At 43.7% G+C, this 25,701-nt stretch overlaps 1 protein-coding gene across 12 annotated transcripts in view; it reads right to left on the bottom strand.

Moving 5' to 3' along the window:
* Positions 1–25,701, bottom strand: part of LOC129696231 (receptor-type tyrosine-protein phosphatase mu-like) — a 905,597-nt gene that overhangs the window by 521,066 nt on the left and 358,830 nt on the right. For all 12 annotated transcript variants that reach the window (XM_055633926.1, XM_055633914.1, XM_055633916.1 and 9 more), the window contains exons 5-6: positions 22,759–22,874; positions 15,510–15,684 (exon numbers count right to left, since the gene is read on the bottom strand). In XM_055633926.1, coding sequence (XP_055489901.1) covers positions 15,510–15,684; positions 22,759–22,874 — 291 coding nt within the window. The remainder of the gene's footprint in view (positions 1–15,509; positions 15,685–22,758; positions 22,875–25,701) is intronic.

Raw genomic sequence — 25,701 nt, 5'->3', positions numbered from 1 at the left:
AAGCTTTGTCCTCTCACAGCTTATAGCAATGCTCCAGTCTTTGACATTTCCACCCTGGGAAAAGGGTTCTGCCTGTCTCCCCTGTTTATTAATCTTACTTAGCCTCTACGGCTGCAACACTGAGACGCCTCGGTATGTGATGAGCCAGAGCCCTGTTTCTGCGCTGTATGACTCTCTCACTCCACGCCTCGGTATGTGATGAGCCAGAGCCGTTTCTGTGCTGTATGACTCTCTCACTCCACGACTCATTTCCACACCATTATATTTCGCATTCCATCTCAATTCTATGCATATGCAAATTAATCTGAAAAAATTTTGATTTGTGGTCTAGAACTGAGAAGCTGAAGTTGTTCTCCTTGGAAACAAGATAGATCTATTTAAAATCGCGATAAACACAGACAGAGCAGAAACAGAAGCTAGCTGTTCCCATTGGCATACAGTAGGACTCACAAACTCAGGGACATAGAATGAATAACAATGGTGAGAGTGGAAAGGTTTAGAGTCATAAAGTCCGACAGTGTGGAAACAGGCCCTTCAGCCCAACCTGCCCACACCGACCAACATGCCCCATCTAGCACGAGTCCCACCTGCCCATATGTTTGGCCCAAATATCCCCCTATACTATCCTATCCATGTACCTGTCTAAATGTTTCTTAAACATTGCGATAGTAAATTTAAATTGAGGGGCAACATTTTTACTCAAAGGGTGGGAGGTATATGGAATGAGCTGCCAGAAAGGGTAAGAAGGAACTGCAGATGTTGGTTTAAACTGAAGATAGACACAAAAAGCTGGAGTAACACAGCGGGACAGGCTGGAGAGAAGGAATGGGTGACGTTTCGGGTCGAGATCCTTCTTCCAGCTTTTTATGTTTACCTTCTGCAAGAAAGGGTAGTAGGAAGAGGTACCACAACAACATTTAAAAGATATGTGGACAGGTACATAGATATAGGAAAGGTTTAGCGGGATATGGGCCAAACATGGGCAGGTGGGTCTAGCTTAGATGGAGCATCTTGGTCGACATTGGCAAATTATGCCACAGGGCCTGTTTCTGAGCTGTATGTCTCTATGACATGGCATAAATGGCAAAATAACCAACAGTGATATGAAGCAGTAAGTGACCAGATACTGGAATGTATTGCCACAGGTAGGAGGAGATGCCGATTCAATTGTAACATTTAAAAATTAGGATGGTGAATCTGTGGAATTCAGAACCTCAGATGGCTGTGGAAGACGTCATTGTGTATTTTTTACAGCGGAGATTAATATGTTCTTGATTAGTGTGTCAATGGTTGCAGAGAGAAAGCAGGAGAATGTGGTTGTGAGGGAAAAATAGATCACCCATGGTTGAATGATGGAGAAGACTTGATGGGCTGAAAGGCCTATTTCTGCTTCTATGTCCTATGATCCTATGAGATACGTAAGTGTCAGAAAGCAACTCTGGTAATGCTTTCCAGGCACTCCCCACCCTCTGTGGCAAAAAGTTGTCCTGTTCATCTTCTTCAAACTTTGTGCCTCTCACCTGAAAGCTATACCCTCCAGTATTTGATTTTTCCATCCTGGGAAAAAAGATTCTTACTATCCACCCAATCTATGCCTCGCATGATTCCGTGTACCTGTCTAAATGTTACATAAACATTTCCACTTTTTGTGCTTTCTGTAAGTTTTCTGATGTATCTTCCATTCTTCCCCAATGTTAGTTCTTCCTTAATTTGAAAGTAACAAACGGCAATGATAAGTTATTTGCTCCAATATCTAAATCTTGTGTGGAAATTACGAGTAATGGCACTGATACTTAGAATAACATTGCTGTCGGCCTCCAGTTTAAGTACTTCTTTCACCACTCTGCTGTTTTATAGGCATCCACATTAGCATTAACTGAAGCTGATAGTGGAACACAGTATGTACAAGACTTCTATCTATTTATTGATTGCTCCTCTGTAATGGTTTGTTAACTTGCAACTCAACATCTCTGCACTTTTATCCTTAAAGCAATGGAAGTGAATGAAGTGTGGGAGTGGAACATGGAATTGAAGCATCAAGTGAATGGAAACATAGACAAGATTAATTATCTCCATCTGTTTTTATTTGTTGAATTATCCAATCTGCGGTTCATTACGCCAATACAGAGAAGACTTCAATGTGAGCACTGAATAACATAGAACAGTACAGCACTGGAACAGGCCCTTTGACCCATAATGCCTGTGCCGAACATGGTGCCAAGGCCAACTCTTATATGCCTGAACATAATCCAAACCCCTCCATTCCCTGCTTATCCGTGCCTATCCAAAAGCCTCTTGAAGGGCCTGTCCCACTTAGACGATTTTTTTCGGCGACTGCCGGCGACTGTCACAGTCACAGCAGGTCGCCGAAAAAGCCGCGCCTGGACCCCCCCCCCACGACAATGTCTACGACAACCAACCAACCTAGTCAATGTCAAGCAACAGCAAGCTACCGACAACTGGCGACCCAATCGTCGCGACTTAGGACGTCCACCTACAACCACCCCACGTAAACCCGCAACCATGTGGGGACAGCCTATTTTGCGGCTGTCACCGAAAATATCGCCTAAGTGGGACAGGCCCTTAAATGCCAGTATTGTATCTGCCTCCACCACGCGTTCCTGGCACTCCAAACATTCTGTGTAAAAAACTTGCCCCACGCATCGACGTTAAACTTTGGTACCCATCACCTTAAAGCTCTGCCCTCCAGTATCAGAAGATCATAAGGTCATAAGGAATAGGAGTAGAATTAGGCCATTTAGCCCATCAAGTCTACTCCACCATTCAATCATGACTGATCTATCTCTGCCTTAAAAGGTATCCACTGACTTGGCCTTCACAGCTGTCTGTGGCAAAGAGTTCCACAGATCCACTGTATCTGACATTTCCATCCTGGGGAAAAGGTTCGAGAAGGAACAGCAGATGCTGGAAAATGGAAGGTACACAAAAATGCTGAGAAACTCAGCAGGTGCAGCAGCATCTATGGAGCGAAGGAAATAGGCAACGTTTCAGGCCAAAACCCTTCTTCAGACTGATGGGGGTGGGGGGAGGCGGGGAGAAGAAAGGAAAAAGGAGGAGGAGGAGGAGCCCGAGGTCTGAGGGAGAGGTCGGAAGGGGAGGAGACAGCAAGGGTTAACAGAATTGTGATAATTCAAATGTTCATGCCACCAGGATGCAGACTCCCCAAGCAGAATATGAGGTGCTGTTCCTCCAATTTCCGGTGTTGCGCACTCTGGCCGTGGAGGAGGCCCAGGACAGAGAGGTCGGATACGGAATGGGAGGGGGAGTTGAAGTGCTGAGCCACTGGGAGGTCAGGTTGGTTAATGTGGACCGAGCAGAGGTGTTCAGCGAAATGATCGCCAAGCCTACGTTTGGTCTCACCGATATAGATCAGCGGACATCTAGAGCAGTGGATGCAATAGATGAGGTTGGAGGAGGTGCACGTGAACCTCTGTCGCACCTGGAACGACTGCTTGGGTCCTTGAATGGAGTCGAGGGGGGAGGTAAAGCGACAAGTGTAGCATTTCTTGCGGTTGCAATGGAAAGTGCCCGGGGAAGGGGTGGTGGGGAGGGAAGGGAAGAATTGACAAAGGAGTTATGGAGGGAGCGGTCTTTATGGAAGGCAGACAGGGGGGGGGGGGGGGAGATGGGAAGATGTGGTGAGTGGTGGGGTCACATTGGAGGTGGCGAAACTGATGGAGAACTATTTGTTGTATGTGCCGGCTAGTCGGGTGAAAGGTGAGGACCAGGGGGACTCGGCCCTTGTTGCGAATGGGGGGATGGGGAGAGGGAGCAGTGTTACGGGGTATGGGGGAGACCCTGGTGCAAGCCTCATCTATAGTAAATATAAGCAAGGTGAAAGTAAATCCAAAAGGTTTCTACAGCTATATTAATAGCAAAAGGATAACAAGGGATAAAATTGGTCCATTAGAGAGTCAGAGTTGACAGCTATCTGCAGAGCCAAAAGAGATGGGGGAGATATTGAACAATTTATTTTTTTCGGTATTCACCAAGGAGAAGGATATTGAATTATGTGAGGTAAGGGAAACAAGTAGAGTAGCTATGGAAACTATGAGATTCAAAGAAGAGGCACTTTTGAAAAATATAAAAGTGGATAAGTCTCCAGGTCCTGACAGGATATTCCCTAGGACATTGAGGGAAGTTAGTGTAGAAATAGCAGGGGCTATGACAGAAATATTTCAATTGTCATTAGAAACGGGAATAGTGCCGGAGGGTTAGCGTACTGCGCATGTTGTTCCATTGTTTAAAAAGGGTTCTAAGAGTAAACCTAGCAATTATAGACCTGTTAGTTTGACGTCAGTGGTGGGCAAATTAATGGAAAGGATACTTAGAGATAATATATATAAGCATCTGGATAAACAGGGTCTGATTAGGAACAGTCAACATGGATTTGTGCCTGGAAGGTTATGTTTGACTAATCTTCTTGAATTTTTTGAAGAGGTTACTCGGGAAATGGATGAGGGTAAAGCAGTGGATGTTGTATATATGGACTTTGAAAAGGTTCCTCATGGAAGTTTGGTTAAGAAGGTTCAATTGTTGGGTATTAATGGTGGAGTAGCAGGATGGATTCAACAGTGGCTGAATGGGAGATGCCAGAGAGTAATGGTGGATGGCTGTTTGTCAGGTTGGAGGCCAGTGACTAGTGGGGTGCCACAGGGATCTGTGTTGGGTCCACTGTTGTTTGTGATGTACATCAATGATCTGGATGATGGTGTGGTAAATTGGATTAGTAAGTATGCAGATGATACTAAGATAGGTGGCGTTGTGGATAATGAAGTCGATTTTCAAAGTCTACAGAGAGATTTAGGCCATTTGGAAGAGTGGGCTGAAAGATGGCAGATGGAGTTTAATGCTGATAAGTGTGAGGTGCTACATCTTGGCAGGACAAATCAAAATAGGACGTACATGGTAAATGGTAGCGAATTGAGGAATGCAGTTGAACAGAGGGATCTAGGAATAACTGTGCACAGTTCCCTGAAGGTGGAATCTCATGTAGATAGGGTGGTAAAGAAAGCTTTTGTTGTGTTGGCCTTTATAAATCAGAGCATTGTGTATAGAAGTTGGGATGTAATGTTAAAATTTTATAAGGCATTGGTGAGGCCAATTCTGGAGTATGGTGTACAATTTTGGTCGCCTAATTATAGGAAGGATGTCAACAAAATAGAGAGAGTACAGAGGAGATTTACTAGAATGTTGCCTGGGTTTCAGCAACTAAGTTACAGAGAAAGGTTGAACAAGTTAGGTCTTTATTCTTTGGAGTGCAGAAGGTTAAGGGGGGACTTGATGAGAGGGATAGACAGAATTGACGTGGATAAGCTTTTCCCACTGAGAGGAGGGAAGATTCAAACAAGAGGACATGACTTGAGAATTAAGGGACAGAAGTTTAGGGGTAACATGAGGGGGAACTTCTTTACTCAGAGAGTGGTAGCTGTGTGGAATGAGCTTCCAGTGGAGGTGGTGGAGGCAGGTTCGATTTTGTCATTTAAAAATAAATTGGATAGTTATATGGACGGGAAAGGAATGGAGGGTTATGGTCTGAGTGCAGGTAGATGGGACTAGGGGAGAATAAGTGTTCGGCACGGACTAGAAGGGCCGAGATTGCCTGTTTCCGTGCTATAATTGTTATATGGTTATATGGTTATAGTAGGGGAGGGGAACCCCCGTTCCCTGAAGAATGAGGACATTTGCGATGGGGGACTGCTCTCTCTCCCCATTTTTGTGTACCTGGGGAAAAGCTTCTGCTTGTCTACACAACACAACACCACACAATGCAGTACAATAAATTGCAGGTCAACTTCCAATTGATGAACAGTTCCCTCCAGTACCCTGTTGCATTCATTGACTGTTTTCCCATTGAATGTAGAGAGATACAAATGGCAGGCAACTTGGTACAGCACTCAGTGGCCATCTGGTATCTTTATACATACTCATTCCATCTGGATTCCTTGAATGGCAAGAGGGATTATTGTTTATTCCAGCAAAGGGGCAACATCAATATTCATGATCCTCCCTCACTTCAGCAGAAAGAGGAAGCTGAACTATGAATTCATCCTCCAAAATACATTGTGGCCAATGAAATCACATTCAAGGCACACTTCATTTTGTAAAGATGGAAATACGATCAGACAACTTACAGCAGATGGCTCTGTTCTTTAGAATTAATGTTAATTTACATGTCACACTACGCCTGTTAAATCACTAAAAGTGCATAGTTTTTATGCTCTCACTAAACCACCTCCCATAAAAGTAAATACTTTGTGACTGAACAAAAACACCAACCTACATGTATTGATGTATTGATACGGCACCTTTAGCAAAGCCATATGCCCAAAGATACTTTGTCAAATATTTTGCAGTATCAAATTTAGTTTTTAGTTTTGGAGATACAGCGCAGAAACAGGCCCTTTTGCCCACCTGGTCCATGCCGACTATCAATCCCCGCACATTAATACTGTCCCACACACATTTGGGACAGTTTACAAATTTTCCAAGCTAATCGCACGTCTTTAGAATATGGAAGGAAATAGGAGTTGCTGGAGAAAACCCTCGCAGGTCATGGGAAGAATGTACAAACTCTGTTAGTCAAGATTACAACCTGGCCTCTGATGTTGTAAGGTAGTAATTCTATTACTGCGCCACCTAGCAACCCTTCAAATACTTCAAATATTTTGGCAGAAGACCTGGCGGGCTGCGGCCTGTAGGGGAAAGCTGCCAAGGCCAGAGACCGGAGAGAAATGAGCTAGCGATGACGGGCGTAAGGAGGAAGGTTGGTAGGAGAGTGAATAGGGTCTGGCCTTTCGCAACTTCAAGGTCGGCTGTTGGCCCCAACGTATTGTGGAAGAAAGAACTGCAGATCCTGGCTAAAATCGAAGGTTGGAAAGGCTGGAGTAACTCAGTGGGACAGACAGCATCTCTGGAGAGAAGGAATAGGCGACATTTCGGGTCAAGACCCTTCTTCAGGCTCCAACGTATTGTATTCAGTTCTGGGCACCATGTTATAGGAAAGATGTGGTCAAGCTGGAAAGTGTACAGAGAAGACTTACGAGGATGTTGCCAAGAGTAGAGGGTCTGAGCTATAGGGAGAAATAGAGTAGGCTGGGTCTCTATTCCTTGGAGTGCAGGAGGATGAGGGGTGATCTTATAGGATTGTAAGAGGAATAAATTGGGTAGATGCACAGAGTCCTAGCCCAGTGGGTGAATCGAGGACCAGAAGACATACAGTAGGTTTAAGGTGAAAGGGAAAAGATCTAATACAAATCTGAGGGGTAGCTTTTTCCCACAAAGGGTGGTGAGTGAATGGAACAAGCTGCCAGAGGAGGTTGCTGAGGCAGGGATTATTCCAACGTTTAAGAAACAATTGGACAGGCGCCACTCATAAGGCCAAGAGCGTAGATTAAACTTTGAAAATGGTGCCAAAACTTGCCGTCTCTTATATGCAGTCTCAGTGGACTATTTCTGTACACATTGCTAACTGGGGATTGTGTTTAAGTATGGCAATACGTTACAGAACTGTATGCAAAAAAATAATTTCACTCTGCATTTGCAATAAAGCATAATTGACCGAATGTTGGTTTCTATAGAGAGTTCTGTTTCCTCCACATCCCAAAGCCATGCAGCTTGGGAGATTAATTAGCCACTGTAAATTGCCCCGAGTCTGAAGGTGAGTGACAGGATGCAAGTGCATGATGCAAGTGCATGAAGAATCAAATGGAATGAGTGTAGAATTAGTGTGGACAGTGGGCCAAAGGATCGGTTTCTGTAATTCATGACTTTATGATTCTATAATGTTAAGTATTTTAACAGGTATGTCAGAGAGCCTGGAGATGTACACACAAGAACATTAATTACAAAAGATAAACATAAAATGCCAGAGTTACTCAGCGGGTCACACAAGAATTCTCTGGAGAAAATGGATAGGTGACATTTCGAGCTGGGACCCTTCTTCAGATCTAACCATATAACCATATAACAATTACAGCACGGAAACAGGCCATCTCGGCCCTACAAGTCCATGCCGAACAAATTTTTTTCCCCTTAGTCCCACCTGCCTGCACTCGTACCATAACCCTCCATTCCCTTCTCATCCACAGATCTTCAGATCTGTCTGAAGAAGGGTCCCAACCCGAAACGTCAGCCCATGTTCTCCAGAGATGCGATCTGACCGCCTGTGTACTCCAGCACTTTATGTCTATTTTTGGTATAAACTAGCATCTGCAGTTCCTTCTTATCACATTATGTGCAAAATCATGGTTTTCTATCCACCCACACTCACAACCAGACTGACCCAAAATGTGATGTTCATTTATTCTCTTATCAATCTACTGAGATGAGCAATGTCTATATGATTTAAACACAGGCAGTATTTTAACAATTTGAGTGTGTTATGATCACTCCATTACAGGGCACCTGCAGAAGTCTGGTTGGAAATGCACTAATTGCAATACCGGCCCATTAACTGCTAATAGAAGTGTGGCCTTGAGCTATTCTATCAGTCTCATGTGTTGCGAGCTCTCCCAATGGAAAGTGCAGCATTATATCTGCTTTGCACGCTACATGTTACGTGCTTCACTGAAAGGCCAAGGCTTATCCCATCATCGTGATCGTCATCCTTTGGCCAGTGACTCTCTTCTGTCTGTGAAATACCCCATTTACAGTAACTCTGCATTCACCCCATTTCTCATATACTCCCACCGTTTTCTACCACTCACAGACAAACTACAGGCAATTTACAGTGGCTAATTAACATGCCAACCTGCATGTCTTTAGAATATGAGAGGAAATCAGAGTACCTGGGGGAACCCACACTATCACAGGGAGAACATGCAAACTCCACACTTAGAGCACTAGAGGTTGGGATGGAACCTGGGTCTCTGGATATGTGAGGAAGCAGCACCACAAACTGTGGCTTATAAATTGCTCAATGTCGAAGTAGAGAGGAGTGCCCTTCTCCCCCTCCCTTCTTTCTACCAGCAAATTTCATCTACACTGCTGCCCAATCTAAATCGAACCCTGGAGCATAATCAGGACAAATTATATCCTTCCACCAATACAAACCTCTATTTATGCACACTGAGTAAGTAAATCACGTTTTTCCTATCCAAAAATGTTAAAGCTATTCGACATTCACTGAATATTCTAACAGACTTATATACTGTAAATGTACTATGGAAAGTATCCTGGCTGGTTGCACCATGGCCTGGTAAGGGAATTGCAACACGCAGGAACACGACATACACTGCAGAGAGTGGTAAACTCACCTGTTCCATCATGGGCACAACCTCCAACTTTCCAACAACCATCACCCTACAGCCACATGTCCTACAGCCTGTGCCACTATGGGTGGCACTGTGGCGCCACGGTAGAGTTGCTGCTTTAGAACGCCAGAGACCCGGGTTCAATCCTGACTATGGGTGCTGCCTGTAAGGAGTTTGTACCTTCTCCATGTGACTGTGCAGGTTTTCCCTGGGTGCTTCGGCTTCCTCCCACATCTCAAAGATGTGCAGGTTTGTAGGTTAATTGGCTTCTGTTCCTATTGTAGGATAGAGCTAGTGTATGGGTAATTGTTGGTGGGCACAGACTCAGTGGGCTGAAGGGCATATTTTCACACTATATCTCTACACTAAAATTAAACATCATGTCCTTGATACGACCTGCTTAACCCAAATCCTACCTCGACAATGGAACATCACTTAACATTTCTTCCATTATCATGGACTTGTTTTCAGATTGTATTCAGCAGTCTATTTCCTTTTCTCTGTCTTGCCAAATCTATGTGTAATTTATGTTTTTGGGTGATTGAGTCCAAGTACCCGTGATGCTGTGGTAAGCAAGCTTTCTGTTTGACCTGCACCTCACTGCACTGTGTATATAACAATAGACTCCACTTGCCTTCAAATATGTTACCAACGCTTCATGTTTATAAAGCTTCATGAGCACTAGCAAACGGCTATATTTAAAAGCCAACTCAAATCTGATTTGCGGAGTATACTGATACTGCCAGAAGTTCAGGATTGAGGAGCACTTCAACAACAACTCCAACCCCCGACGCATGTGGCAAGGCCTCCAGGCCATCACGGACTACAGACCCTCCAACACCACCCCCACATCCAGCGACGACGCCTTCCTTGAGGAGCTTAATCACTTCTATGGCCGCTTCGACAGGGACAATCTAGAGACAGCCATCAAGGCTGTGCTCCCTGCCGATCACCAACCCCTCACACTCACCCCCTATGACGTGTACGTGGCACTGAGTAGGACTAATGCACGTAAAGCTGCTGGCCCTGACGACATCCCCGGGCGCGTGCTCAGGGCCTGTGCTGCGCAGCTGACAGACGTCTGGACTGACATCTTCAACCTGTCACTTGCCCATGCAGTTGTCCCCACTTGCCTTAAAACCACCTCCATTGTGCCAGTGCCAAAACACTCCACTGCGGTAAGCCTCAACGACTTCTGCCCAGTGGCACTTACCCCCATCATCACCAAGTGCTTCGAGAGGCTGGTTCTGGCACACCTCAAAAGCTGCCTACCCCCCACACTGGATCCCTATCAGTTTGCCTACCGCAAGAACAGGAGTACGGAGGATGCCATCTCAACGGCACTTCATTCCGCCCTCTCCCACCTCGACAACAGAAACACTTACGTAAGAATGCTGTTCATCGATTACAGCTCAGCATTCAACACCATTATACCATCAAAACTGATCACCAAACTCGGTAACCTGGGCATCGACCCCTCCCTCTGCAACTGGATACTGGACTTTCTAACCAACAGACCCCAGTCTGTTAGGTTAGACAAGCACACCTCTTCAACCCTCACCCTGAACACCGGCGTTCCACAGAGCTGTGTGCTGAGCCCCCTCCTCTACTCCCTCTTCACCTATGACTGCACACCTGTACATGGTACTAACACCATCATCAAGTATGCAGATGATACAACGGTGATTGGCCTCATCAGCAACAATGATGAGTTGGCCTACAGGGAGGAGGTCCAGCACTTAGCAGCATGGTGCGCTGACAACAACCTGGCCCTTAACTCCAAGAAGACCAAGGAGCTCATTGTAGACTTCAGGAAGTCCAGAGGCGGCACGCACACCCCCATCCACATTAACGGGACGGAGGTGGAACGTGTTTCTAGCTTCAGGTTCCTGGGAGTCAACATCTCCGATGACCTCTCTTGGACCCACAATACCTCAACTCTGGTCAAGAAGGCTCACCAGCGTCTCTTCTTCCTGAGGAGACTGAAGAAGGTCCATCTGTCTCCTCGGATCCTGGTGAACTTCTACCGCTGCACCATCGAGAGCATCCTTACCAACTGCATTACAGTATGGTATGGCAACTGCTCTGTCTCCGACCGGAAGGCATTGCAGAGGGTGGTGAAAATTGCCCAACGCATCACCGGTTCCTCGCTCCCCTCCATTGAGTCTGTCCAAAGCAAGCGTTGTCTGCGGAGGGCGCTCAGCATCGCCAAGGACTGCTCTCACCCCAACCATGGACTGTTTACCCTCCTACCATCCAGGAGGCGCTACAGGTCTCTCCGTTGACGAACCAGCAGGTCGAGGAACAGCTTCTTCCCGGCGGCTGTTACTCTACTCAACAACGTACCTCGGTGACTGCCAATCACCACCCCCCCCCGGACACTTATTATTATTTATTCAAATCATTTGCTATGTCGCTCTTCCAGGGAGATGCTAAATGCATTTTGTTGTCTCTGTACTGTACATTGACAATGACAATTAAAATTGAATCTGAATCTGAATCTGATTAGCACCAGGGGTGGGCATCATTAATTTAGTTGAAGCTAATTCCTCAAGACCTGATGTATTCTAATGCTTGAATTTACAATTTATTTGTAGCTCCTGAAGATGTTAACAGCCAAAAAAAGTATTCTTGATATTCAAGGAAGCAATAACCCTAGCAAATGCAGTCAAAGTAAAGATCACCAGTCATTTCCAACAAAGGTTCATTGGCAGTACACTTCTATCATAACACATTATAGTGACCTCTTTGATCACTTGGTTATAATCATCTTACAAAACTGCTAAACTTTCCAAAACTCTCCCATAGGTGGTCTTGCCTCCATCTACCTGGATCTTCACTTCTGAAATGTCCAATTCTGAACCTCTGCATTTCACTGCTGTGCTTCCATTTTGAACAAATTTTTATTTCAATTTTAGTCAGAGCACAGAAACAGGTCACACCGACCATCGATTACCCACTTACACTAATCCTAAAATAATCCCATCTTTATATTGGACTATAAAACATAGGAGCAGAATTAGTCCATTGAATCTACTCCACCATTCAGTTACGGCTGATCTATTTTTCCCTCTCAACCTCATTCTCCTGCCTTCTGCCTCCTTGGACACCCTTCCTAATCAAGAACTTTTCAATCTCCATTTTAAAAATACCAAGTACCTTGGCCTCCACAGCTGTCTGTGGCATTGAATTCCACAGATTCACCATCCTCTGGAAAAAGAAATTCCTCCTTATCTTTTTAAAAGTACGTCCTTTTTTCGGAGGATCTGACCCCTCTCGACTCTCCCATTACTGGAAACTACAGGGCCTGTTCCACTTGGGCGTCATTTGCGTGTCATTTACGCGACGGACTGGTACTGACTGACGCGCAACTGTCAGGCAAAAATCATCGAGCAGTACAACAGTCGCGCGCCAAGTGCTCTTGAGGGCCCTCCTTCTTTTAGGAGCCATTTGCGATGTCATTCGTACTTAGTCTGATCTCCATGGGAAGGATTTTCCCAGTGAAAAATTTTCAAAACTACACGGGCTTTATACCCGGGTGGTCACGTGGTGCGGCACTCAAATGACGTGCGAATGGCTTGCTGACGGGCGCCGCATGGTTACCGATGTTGACGCGCAGTGATGCCTAATAAATTAGCATAGGCAATGTTCGTGCGTCACTGTGCGTAACTATCCGTCACCACGCACTACACGTATTCCATCAGTACTTCAGCGTACGCCATCAGTACGTCAGCGTGCGCAAGGGATACGTTATGCAGGTGGCACGCGAGGATTTTGAGCGTCCGGAAATCTTGGGGCGCTGCGCGTTACCGCGCGTCACTGCATACGCCACCACACCCCACCGTGCGCCATGCGCACATCAGGATGCGCCAACCAATTTTTAGGATGTCGCGTAAATGATGCGCAAATGACGCCCAAGTGGGACAGGCTCTTACCTTTCCAAGTCCACATACTCTCCACACATTCTCATCAACACCCCAAGATTCTACCACCACCTACACACGAAGGGGCAATTTACAGTGGACAATTAATCTACCACCCTGAGGGAGAAAACCAGAATACCTGGAGGAAAACCTCATTGTCCCTGGCAGAAACAGCAAACTCCACACGGCAGCAATGAATCAGGAATGAATCTAGAACACTAGATTCTAGATGGTCTAGAGAGTGGTCATCCTAATTGTGTCACGGTGTCGCCCAAATTAGATTAGGTGGCGCATTGTGTGAAGTGTTGCCTACTGGCGTGTCTGTACAGCATTTTGGGATGTTTTAATCCGTTGCGGTGAAAGGAGGTTGTTGCTGATGGTGTGACGGAAATAAAATGGCAAGTTGGCTAAGTACAAGCGCAGTTCTGTGGCTGTTTGCGCAAATAATCTATTGATACATTAAGCAGCTGATCCATACCTAAGTATAGCACCAGTACTATCATTACAGAAGCATGGTATGGTAAATACACAGCTTCTGACGAAGTGTAACATATGTGAGAAGATACGTATTTTTTCCTTTGAAAGCGGAAAACAGAAATTGCGGAGTGTATCTCGGTTGAGGTGCGAACAATAATGAAATATCCCAATAGAGTGCACAGGAGAACATAATTACACAAGCAGATATCTTAATAAACCTGGAGTACATATTTCAGGCAATTGGTAGCATTAAAGTGGAACTGAGGAATGTCTGATTGAGGGTGGGTAAGATCGAGGAATACAAGGATGCTAATTAGACTTGGGGCCATTGCCTTATATACATAGGTACATACATACATAGGTACATATATACATATATATATATATACATATACATATATATACATACATACATACATATATATATATGATATATATATACACATATATATAAACACACACACACACATATATATACACCCACACACATATATATATATATACATATATATATATGCACACATATATATACACATATATATATACACATATATATATATACACATATATATATATATATATATATATATATATATGTATATATATATATATATATATATATATAAAATATATATATATATATATATATATATATATATATATATATATATATATATATATATATATATGATGACGTTATTTTTAGTTGTTTATTATGTTGTTTACAGAGTACCATATTTACATTTCTCTTGTACTGCTGCAGGGAACAAATTAATTGTTCTGTTTCGGGACATAAGACAATAAAAAACTATTGACTGTTGACATAAAAGGACGCAAAGTGCTGGACTAACTCAGCGGGTCAGGCAGCATCTCTGGCGAACATGGGCAAGCAATGGTTCAGGTCATGACATAAATGTTCATGGATCAAAAGTATAAATATAGCACAAGGCTTGAAAGCTCTGACAATTGGCATGGACTAGATGGGCAAAATGGCCATCCAGTGAGATATTCTGTATAATCTGCTGCAATACTGATTGATTAGTTACATACTGGGATTAAAACACTAAATCAGGCAGTGTCTGTAGAGAGAGAAACAGTGAATGCTTCTAATCATTAACCCTGTTTCTCTTCATCCAGATGCTGCTTGCCCTACTGATTATCTCCAGAATTTTATGTTTGCTTATTGATTTCACAAAGGGGGCTGGTTTGTACCCGATCTGCATATATTAAACCAAAAGATACCACTATTATTGGATTGCAAAGCAAACCATATTTGTCTATAAATGGCTTTAGACTTTACTTTAGACTTTAGAGATACAGTGTGGAAACAGACCCTTCAGCCCACCGAGTCCACAGCAACCAGCGATCCCCATACACTAACACTATGCTACACTCTAGGGACAATTTACAATTTTATCAAAGTCAATTAACATAAAAACCGGTATGTCTTTGGAGTGTGGGAAGTAACCGGAGAAAATCCACACCGTCACAGAGAGAACGTACAAACTCCACACAGAAAGCACCTGTTGTCAGGAGTGAACTCGGGTCTCTGGCACTGTAAGGCAGCAACTCTACTGCTGCACTACTGTGCTGCCCCATTGATGACATTCATAATTTTGTGAACAGAACAAAAGATGTGGATGTTTTGGAAAAAAACCTGTTTGTGTTTAAGCAAAAGGAACTCATTGGTTATTTTCTCAGTGATTGCTGTGGAAAAAAATACTTTGCTGCTGCATCAGAAATTCCAAACTCTTTCTTCCCATATAACATCACTGTTCCCATTGAGTGGTGAACAATATGGCAAAAGAGGAAAGAGACACAAAAGTGAACTAACCTTTCACAATTAACTCTGCATAATTGGACACCCCTGCGCCTCTCTCCGACTCAATCACACAGCGATAGTGGTCTGTGTCTCTCTGCTTGGTGTTGGGCACCATGAAGGTAGCTATAAATCGGCGGTGGTTCAACACCTTGGTTTCTTTCATGTGCGTGTCATTTCCATTGCGCCGCTAGGGAGGAGAACAGCAAAAAGTGGCAAGTTAAAGGAGGATACACTCAGTCCACAAGGAGCAATAAAATAACCTGACAATACCACAACCAAGCCCAAGGCCAAGGCGGAATTGTTCATTGTTTAGAGATGTAGCGCGGAAACATGCCCTCCCAGTCCATAGTGACCATGATCCCCATACATTAGCACTATCCTACACACTAGGCACAATTTACAATTGTACCAATGCCAATTAACCTACAACCCTGCACGTCTTGGAGTGCGGGAGTAAATCAGAGCAACTGGAGAAAGCCCAACGTATAAACACTGTACCCATAGTCAAGATTGAACCTGGATCTCTAGCGCAGTAAGGCAGCAATGCCACCACTGGAAAGACCTCATATGACCAACTCCATCCATCAGAAAATTGACAGAGGCGAAAGAGACTGCAGATGCTGAAATCCCGAGTAAAAAAAACAAAGTGCTGGAAGATTTCTGTTGGTCATGCAGCACCAGTGGAGGGAGACACCAAATGCTGGAGTAATGCCCTGTCCCACTTAGGAAACCTGGATGGAAACCACTGGAGACTTTGCGCCCCACCCAAGGTTTTTGTGCGGTTCCCGGAGGTTTTTGTCAGTCTCCCTACCTGCTTCCACTACCTGCAACCTCCGGCAACCACCTGCAACCTCCGGAAACTGCACGGAAACCTTGGGTGGGGCGCAACATCTCCAGAGGTTTCCATTCAGGTTTCCTAAATGGGACAGGGGCATAACTCAGCAGGTCAGGCTCTAGAAGGATCCAGATCCAAAACGTCACCTCTCCATGTTTGCCAGGGATGCTGCCTGACTTGCTGAGTTACTTCAGCATACTATGTTTTCCTTGGGAAACCAGCATCTATAGTTCCCTATTTCTATATCTGTAGGGTGATTCTGAACAAGTGTCCAGACTTGAAACATCTGTTTCCTTGCACAGATGCCTCAGAGTTCCTCCTGCACTTTGTACACAGAAAGTTGACAGGTTGTAGTGAAATGGAAGTGTTATCCCGATCTTGATTTAGAGTAAAATTAGAGGGGGCGGCATAGTGACACAGGGGTAGTGTTGCTGCCTTACAGTGCCAGGGTTCAATCCAGATTACGGGTGCTGTTTGTAGGGAGTTTGTACGTTCACCCTGTGACTGGATGGGTTTTCTCTGAGTGCTCCGTTTTCCTCGCACATCCCAAAGATTAACAGGTTTGAATGTTAAGTGGGCTTTGTAAATGGACCCGAGTGTGTAGGGAGTGGATAAGAAAGTGGGATAACATAGAATAAGTGTGAAAGCGTAATCGATGGTCAACGGGGCCTCAGTGCTGTATCTCTAATATAAACTAACAATGCTAGTGAACAACCCAACTGCAAGTTCTTCACTCCAAAATAGATGTTAAAATCATTGAGTTCATATCCAGGGAGATGCAAAAACAGCCTTTTGGAAACTGCAAGCATTGCATGGGATAAGACGTGACAGTAATGAGATGGTAGAACTTGCTTCCTCACAGCTCCAGCAACAGAAAAAACTGCAGATGCTGGAATCCTGACCAAAAGACTGAGCAAAATAAGTGTTGGAGGAACTCAGCGCATCAAGCTGCGCCAGGAGAGGGAATGCATTAAGGAGCAGCATTTTGGGTCGGGGCCCTTCTTCAGAAGAAGTAGTCTGAAGAAGGATCCCGACCCAAAACGTTGTTGGCCCAGTCCCTCACCAGATGCTGGCTGACCTGCTGAGTTCCTGCAACACTTTGTCTTGAGCTCATAATTTAAGACTCCATATTTTAGCTTGATCCATGTCCTTCAGCACCAGTTACGACAAATAGTTAGTGATGTCTGTGTTCTGGCTGCGCTGTGATAATCATGATCAAAGTTCACAGTGAAGTACTAGCCTCTTGGCTGACATAACAAAGAGCACACGGAGTGTATGCAGTCATAGCCCAGCATGGAGCTCCTGCCTTGCAATGAGAGGGCAGAGCACGGCAAAGGGAAAAATTATTGTTCACGAAGCAAAACGAGTCAGCAATTTTTCACAGCTCACATCAGACTGAAAAGTGAAAATGTGGTGAAATTAAAAACATATTTGTACAAAGAGAAACCGACACATTTCAGATCAAAGATCCTTCATCAGAACTGGAAAAGAAAGAATGGGGTCAGTAATACAATTGGGAAAATATGTGAAAGAGGTCAGACACAAAATGCTGGAGTAACTCAGTGGATTAGGCAGCATCCCTGGAGAACATGGATAGGTGTTGTTTCGGGTTGGGATCCTTCTTTGGGTCTGAAAGAGGAACATCTATAAAAGAGGCCATCTGAAATATTTCTATATATTTTCTCTAAATTTTCCAGGATACATTTCAAATCTTTGTAGGTATGACATGTTGCATAACCATGGGTAACATTAGTGAGCCTGAGACTGTCGTTACCCAATGCCCTGACACAGTGCCCTCCATAATGTTTGGGACAAAGACCCATCATTTATTTATTTGTCTCTGTACTCCATAATTTGAGATTTGTAATAGAAAAAAAATCACATGTGGTTAAAGTGCACATCGTCAGATTTTAATAAAGGCCATTTTTATACATTTTACTTTCCCAATGTTGAAATTACAGCTGTGTTTATACATAGTCCCCCCATGTCAGCGCACCATAATGTTTGGGACACATGGCTTCACAGGTGTTTGTAATTGCTCAGGTGTGTTTAAATGCCTCCTTAATGCAGGTATAAGAGAGCTCTCAGCACCTAGTCTTTCCTCCAGTCTTTCCATCACCTTTGGAAACTTTTATTGCTGTTTATCAACATGAGGACCAAAGTTGTGCCAATGAAAGTCAAAGAAGCTATTATGAGACTGATAAACAAGAATACAACTGTTAGAGACATCAGCCAAACAGGCTTACCAAAATCAACTGTTTGGAACATCATTAAGAAGAAAGAAAGCACTGGTGAGCTTACTAATCGCCAAAGGACTGGCTGGCCAAGGAAGACCTCCACAGAAGAATTCACTCTATAATAAAGAAACATCCCCAAACACCTGTCCGACAGTTCAGAAACATTCTTCAGGAGTCAGGTGTGGATTTGTTAATGACCACTGTCTGCAGAAGACTTCATGAACAGAAATACAGAGGCTACACTGCAAGATGCAAACCACTGGTTGCACACTACAAAAATGAGGATGCCCAGGTTACAGTTTGCCAAGAAGTATTTAAAAGAGCAACCACAGTTCTGGACAGATGAAATGAAGATGAACTTATATCAGAGTGATAGCAAGAGCAAAGTATGGAGGAGAGAAGGAACCGCCCAAGATGCAAAGCATACCACCTCATCTGTGAAACACGATGGTGGGGGTGTTATGGCCTGGGCATGTATGGCTGCTGAAAGTACTGGCTCACTTATTGTCATTGATGATATAACTGCTGATGGTAGTTGCATGATGAATTCTGAAGTGTATAGACACATCCTCTCTGCTCGTTCAAACAAATGCCTCAAAACTCAATGGCCGACCGTTCATTCTACAGTAAAACAATGGTCCCAAACATACTGCTAAAGCAACAAAGGAGTTTTCCAAAGCTTAAAAATGATAAATTCTTAAGTGGCCAAGGCAATCACCCTATATAAACCCAATTGAGCATGCCTTTTATATGCTGAAGAGAAAACCGAAGGGGACTAGCCCCCAAAACAAGCATAAGCTAAAGATGGCTGCAATACAGGCCTGGCAGAGCATCACTAGAGAAGACACCCAGCAACTGGTGATGTCCATGAATCACAGACTTCAAGCAGTCATTGCATGCAAAGGATATGCAACAAAATTGACTAGCTTGCCCTGAATCCCACATGAGTTATGTTTGTGAAGTGCATCCTACATGCAGATCTTTCGCCATTAGTTGTCAATGTGCAGCAGCCACAATCAATCCTTTACTCAAAGGAAGTGCAATTAAGACAAATGCACTGACATGGATCTTTAATATAAGATGAACTTGCATCTAATAGGCTAGTTGAATAAATGCACTGAAAATTAGACTCATAGGAATCTAAAAACATATAAATAATAAAATATAGTGAACATTTACATAACTTGGATATATCCTTGCACCAAAATGGTCACATTGCCAAATATTTTTTCAAAGAGATCAGATAAATACAGCACAGGAACGGGCACTTTGGACAGCTAGGTCCTTGCCATACATAATGCCAAGAAAAAACAATCACCTGGGTGGCAGGATGGACCAAACTAAAACTCATGCAACAAAGTGGTAGAGTTGCTATCTTACAGCGCCAGAGACCCGGGTTTGATCCTACAGATGCTGTCTGTACAGAGTTTGTATATTCTCTCTATGACCACGTGGGTTTTATCGGGTCCTCCGGTTTCCTCACACAGTCCAAAGGTGTCTAGGTTTGTCGGTTAATTGGCTTCTGTACATTGTAAATTGTCCCTAGTTTGTAGGATAGTGCTAATATATGGGGTTATCGCTGGTTGGTGTGGACTCAGTGGGTCGAAGGGCCTGTTTCCACGCCGTATCTCTAAAGTCCTCCGCCTCTTTGATCCCTATCACACCAACCCTGCATATCCGTGTGATTGTCTAAAAGCCTCTTACACGCTACTATTGTATCTTCCACCACTACCACCCAGATCCCGACCTGAAATGTCACCTATTTTTCTCCAGAAATGCTGCCAGACCCGCAGAGTTACTCCAGCACTTTGTGTCTTTTTTTTGTAAACCAGCCTCCGCAGTTCCTTGTATCTCCACCACCATCCATGTTACTTTGCTGTTACCACTGCATCACTGAACCATGCTGGGTTCTCTCTGTGTATCTTTCAGCATTTTCAATGGGGTGGCACGGTGGCGCAGCGGTAGAGCTGCTGCCTTAAAGCGCCAAGACCCGTGTTTCATCCTGACTATGGGTGCTGTCTGTATAAAGTTTGTGAGTTCTTCCAGTGACCACGTGGGCTTTCTCCAGATGCTCTGGTTTCTGCCAACAATCCGAAAACGTACAGGTTTGTAGGTTAATTGGCTTTGGTAAAAATTGTAAATTTCCCCTAGTGTGTAGGATAGTGCTGGTTTACTGGAAATTGCTGTTTGGCGCTGACTTGGTGGGCCAAAGGGTCTGTTTCCACACTGTATCTCTAAAGTCTAAAGTCGTACGTTTACCAGCTGCGTGCAGCCTCAAAAGAGTGCGTCAGACCGACAGGTCATGTAATGAAACTACTTCATTTCTCTGAATAGCAATGCTCAGAGACTGACTTAAATGCTGATTTCTAACATTTCCCCCAGTAGCTATTCAAAAAAAAAACAGGTAACTTTATACAATTTTGTTTTTCCAGTCATTTGAAATACTTTAATATGTATCTTCTGCAAAACCGCATGGGTTACAATTAAATCCAATCAATGTAAAAAAAAAACCTTACCCACGTACAGTACATCTGAAGTGACAGCTACATTTCAGTGAGACTGCTGACTGATGGTTTGACCTGTTTCCTTTGCATTGCTTCTTCTCCCGAAGATATTGATTTGTTGCTAGGACACAGTCCTACAAATGCTCTATAACATTTGGTCACACCTCTCCAATGTCCCTGCTGAATAGATCCAGACACCAGAGTCTTCTGCCATATGGTCTGACTGGAGCCGATGGCACAACGCTCCTGAAGGAGCAATTTAATGAGGTGCTCAAAATGATGAAGATTGGTTTTAAGCAGCTAGGAGAAATGATTTCCACTTGCAGAGGACTGTAATTGTGACAAGGCTTAAGATAATCGAAAATAAGTTCTGGGACAGGTGAGAAATTTTTATGCATTGTGTTAGGATGATTTCCCAGAAAGAGTAGAGAAGAAAAATCTAATAGGAAGAATCACATGGAACCAGTTTATTTAGAGACACAGCATGGAAACTGGCCCTTCAACACAATGAGTTTGAGTCGACCAATGATCGCCTGTCTCCGATTTCTGTATCTATGCCACAGTAACATTGGACAGGTGTCCAATACTAAAATATTTGAGGGACTTTGCACTAGTTCTATGTTATTCCAGTTTTGGATCCTACACTGGATCTTTTTCTTGTTGCTGGAGGCTGCAGCTCTACCAATTCATTACTGTCATGCTCAATCCCCTGCTTGCAATGCTTGTCTCGGAGTTTTTCAACAAGCAGTTGTTGCAATTCTCTGGATGTGAACTCTCAGTTATTTTATCATCCATTTTGGAGTGAAGAACTTGCAGGGTTGAGTTGTATACTCGGATTCTTAGTTTAGTTTAGAGAAACAGCGTGGAAACAGGCCATTCAGCCCACCGTATCCGTGCCAACCAATGATCACCCGTTCACACAAGTTCTATCTTATCCCACTTTCTCACCCACTCCTGACACACAAGGGGCAATTTACAGAGGCCACTTAACCTACAAACCTGTATATCTTTGGAAAGTGGGAGGAAACTGGAGCAGTTGGAGAAAACCCAAAGTGGTCACAGGGAGAATGTACAAACCCTGTACAGACAGCACCCAGTCAGAATTAAATCCAGGTCTCGGGCGCTGTAAAGCAGCAACTGTGGAACTGTGCCACCCTATGAAGGGTGACTATTTGCAGTTGCAGTGCTCTATGGAAGAGGCAAAGGATTAGGATTAGTTGGATGTATTCTAGAACATATTGCATGCAGTTTTGGTTGCTGCATTACAGGAAGGATGTGGAGGTGTTGAGGAGGATACAGAAAGGCTATACCAGAATGCTGCCAGGATTAGAGGCTATTAGCCATAAAGAGAAATTGGACAAACTTGGATAGCTCTCCATACATACAACAGTATATAAGGCTACTGGCTGGGGAGCATTATTTTAGATTACATTGATTGTAATGATTGTATTCTTTAGAGAAAGGGAAAATACACAGGTCAGCAGAGAAAAAAAATCATTTGTTTTCATTAAGAACATCAGGTCACAATTTTCTAATGAAAGTTTATTGACCTGTGTTTTTCTCTCTCTATTGGTGCTGCGGACTTGCTGAGGATTTCATGCATTTTCAGATTTTAATTCACATTTGCAGCAGCTGCTGTATTTTGCTTTAGCATCTATTTGGATTGAGATTTTTGTTTGTATTACCTGAAGCCAAAGTTTGTCAGTGAAGGTAGTTTGCCCGTTGGCCATGCAATTGAAAGTGGCGTTCTGACCCGCGTTAACTTCCACGTTCTGCAGGCGAAGGAAATGGGGAGGTTTTGCTGAGTAGAAAAGAAAAGAAATACCGTTAATGAATTCGGGAAAAACATTTTCAATTCAGCACTGTAATGTACAATACATTTAATAAATTACAAGCTCAATGTACTCATAAGCTATGCTGTGAAATTAAATGCTGTCTGACAACACTTTACCTGCCAGATATTATAATTCTATGGATCTTTAACTACATCCTACCCTCCACTATGGCAGTCTTACTTGGCAAGCGTTTACCAGCATTTCCTGAATTTAATTGTAACCAAGCAATATGACAATGCACATACCTCCAGATGAACACTGACATCTTATATCACATTGTTGCTACTGATGTATAAGGGAATTGATTTACTAATTTATGCCTTAAGCCAAGGTGCAGGAAGACAACTTTCCAACTCGACATGAACAGTAAGGCCATAAAGCAGTAGTGAATGAATTAATGTTCCCTGTTTTTATTTCAGGACCAAGCTGGCAAGGCATGCTTCATTACATAGTTGTGATAATTGAATCTGAATCTGAATCTGAATAATTGTGCCCAGTTATAACTGGGTCTTCCAGCATTAGCTTCCAGTTGCAACTCTACTGATCGCTGAAGTTGTTGATTTAGGTCTTTGAGGGAAAATAACAAAATGAAAGTCCTAGAGACCCCGATGCTGGTTTGGAGGAAACGTTTCATGATAAAAAGATGCAAGGTGAGTGGGAGAAGTGGAAGAAGAAAATATGGTTGGAGAGGAAGAAAGGAGGAAGGGAGGATTAGAATGGATGTTCGAAGGATTAAAAAGAAGGAAGAAATAGTTTTCGGGAAAGTGAAAAAATAATGTTTGGAAAGGCTTTGAGAAGAGGCAGGAAATATTGAGAAGGAAAAAGAGGAAAGGTTGGGAAGTATAAGTAACCACATTGAAGATTGGTTCAAAAAGGTAAGACCCATGGGATCCAAGGGAAGTTGGCAAACTGAACCTAAACCTAGCTTGGCAATAAACGTTTGGGGTTGATGGTGGAGGGTTGTTGGTGCCTGTGACTAGTGGTATCCCTAATGGATTGTTGCTGGGACTCTTGTTGTTTGTATTCTACGTAGATGACTTGGATAACGAAGTATGAGGCTTGGATGACAAAGCTGACAGATGGCATGAGGATAGGCATGGTGGTGCAGCCTTAAGGGCCTGTCCCACTTTCACGAGGTAATTCACGAATTCTCCCGAGTTTTCCCCCGATTCAAACTCGCAGAATGTTCGTAACAAGTCCATAGGAGGTCGTAGGAGTTTGTAGATATATTGTAGCGGCTCGTTATGCTAGCTGTAGGTACTTGTGGCAGCAGGTAAGTCGGAACTTATTTTCCAGCCTGTTAAAAAATGTCCATGAGTAAAAATGTCCATGAGTTCTCCCCGTGACCACGTGGGTTTTCCCCGGGTGCTCTGGTTTTCTCCCACACCCCAAAGACATGCAGGTTTGTAGGTTAATTTACTTTGGTAAAGATTGTAAATTGTCTCTATTGTGCAGGACAGTGATAGTGTATGGACTCTGTGGGCTGAAGGGCCTGTTTCCACACTTCATCTTAAACTAAAAATGGACTGAGCTGCCGATAGTGTAGAAGAAATTATTTCGAAGCACTCAAGCTCTTTGTGTCTTTCTTTGATTACTATGTTTGTAGCTCCACAGTCTCTTCCCCAAAAGCATGTGTCTCAGGTTGCCTCAAACAATCACAGTGTCAGAGTTAATATAAGTGGTGTCATAAGGTCTTTCAGCGTTAAGACAAGGCAGTGTTTTATTAAATACCAAGGAAATTATGCGTGGCACAAAGCATTTCCTCAAAGTCAATTAACACAGGCCTGGCTAGCTCATTCTGAGCTTCATATAAGTGGCAAAATTTATTACAGCAGACTACACATTATCACTGCTCCCCTCAAACTGCACCTAACATTAACATCTCAATGGCACTTTGCCAACAGAGTACCGTGACACACGAACAACAACTTCAATTTATAAAGCACTCTTCACACATTGAAATGTCAAGACAATTCACATGGAGATTAGCTAATAAGGTTCAACACCAACGAAGATAAGTAGGTATCAGAAGAGGTGTCTAAGGAGGCAGTTTTCAATGCCACCTTGGGGGAAGTGAGAGGAGCAGAGAAGCAGAGACTTTGAGGATAAAGCATGTCAGACCAAGACTGGAAACATAGAGCAGAGATAGACACAAATTGCTGAAGTAACTCAGCGGGAGAGAAGGAATGGGTGACGTTTCCGGTTGAGACCCTTCTTCAGATCTGGACCCATTCATCTGACCAGATCTGACCAGGTCACCCATTCCTTCTCTCCAGAGATGCTGCCTTTCCCACTGAGTTACTCCAGCTTTTTGTGTCTATCTTCGGTTTAAACCAGTTCCTTCCTAAACATACAGCAAAATATCACTTTCACACACTTTCACATATTTTTTGCTTCTAGATGAATATTTGGATCCTCAAAGGAAATAGACACTGTTTCAAATGACGCAGAGGCAAATATATATTTCAACTCCTACAGCACCTAAAAATAGAGTGAGGTAGTCAGCAGGGAAACAGGCGCTTCGGCCCAATTCGTCCATGCTGAGCAAGGAGCCTGACCAAGCAAATCCCATTTCCCTGTATTGGGCACATATTCCTCTCAACTTTTCCTTTCCATGTACCTATCCATATATTGAATGTTGTCCATCATGGAATGTTGCCCACTAGCCCATTGCAGTTTTCAAGAATATGTGCTGAGAAATGTACGGAAGCTTGGTGCAGCCAACGCCAAGGATCTGTGGGGGGGGGAGGACCACAGCCTCGGGTCCTTCCGCTGATGGTCCATTGAGGGACA

The sequence above is a fragment of the Leucoraja erinacea genome, chromosome 4 (assembly GCF_028641065.1).
Source record: "Leucoraja erinacea ecotype New England chromosome 4, Leri_hhj_1, whole genome shotgun sequence".
Classification (NCBI taxonomy): domain Eukaryota; kingdom Metazoa; phylum Chordata; class Chondrichthyes; order Rajiformes; family Rajidae; genus Leucoraja; species Leucoraja erinaceus.
Note: the sequence above shows the minus strand (reverse complement) of the source record. Positions and strands in the feature narration are given on the sequence as shown.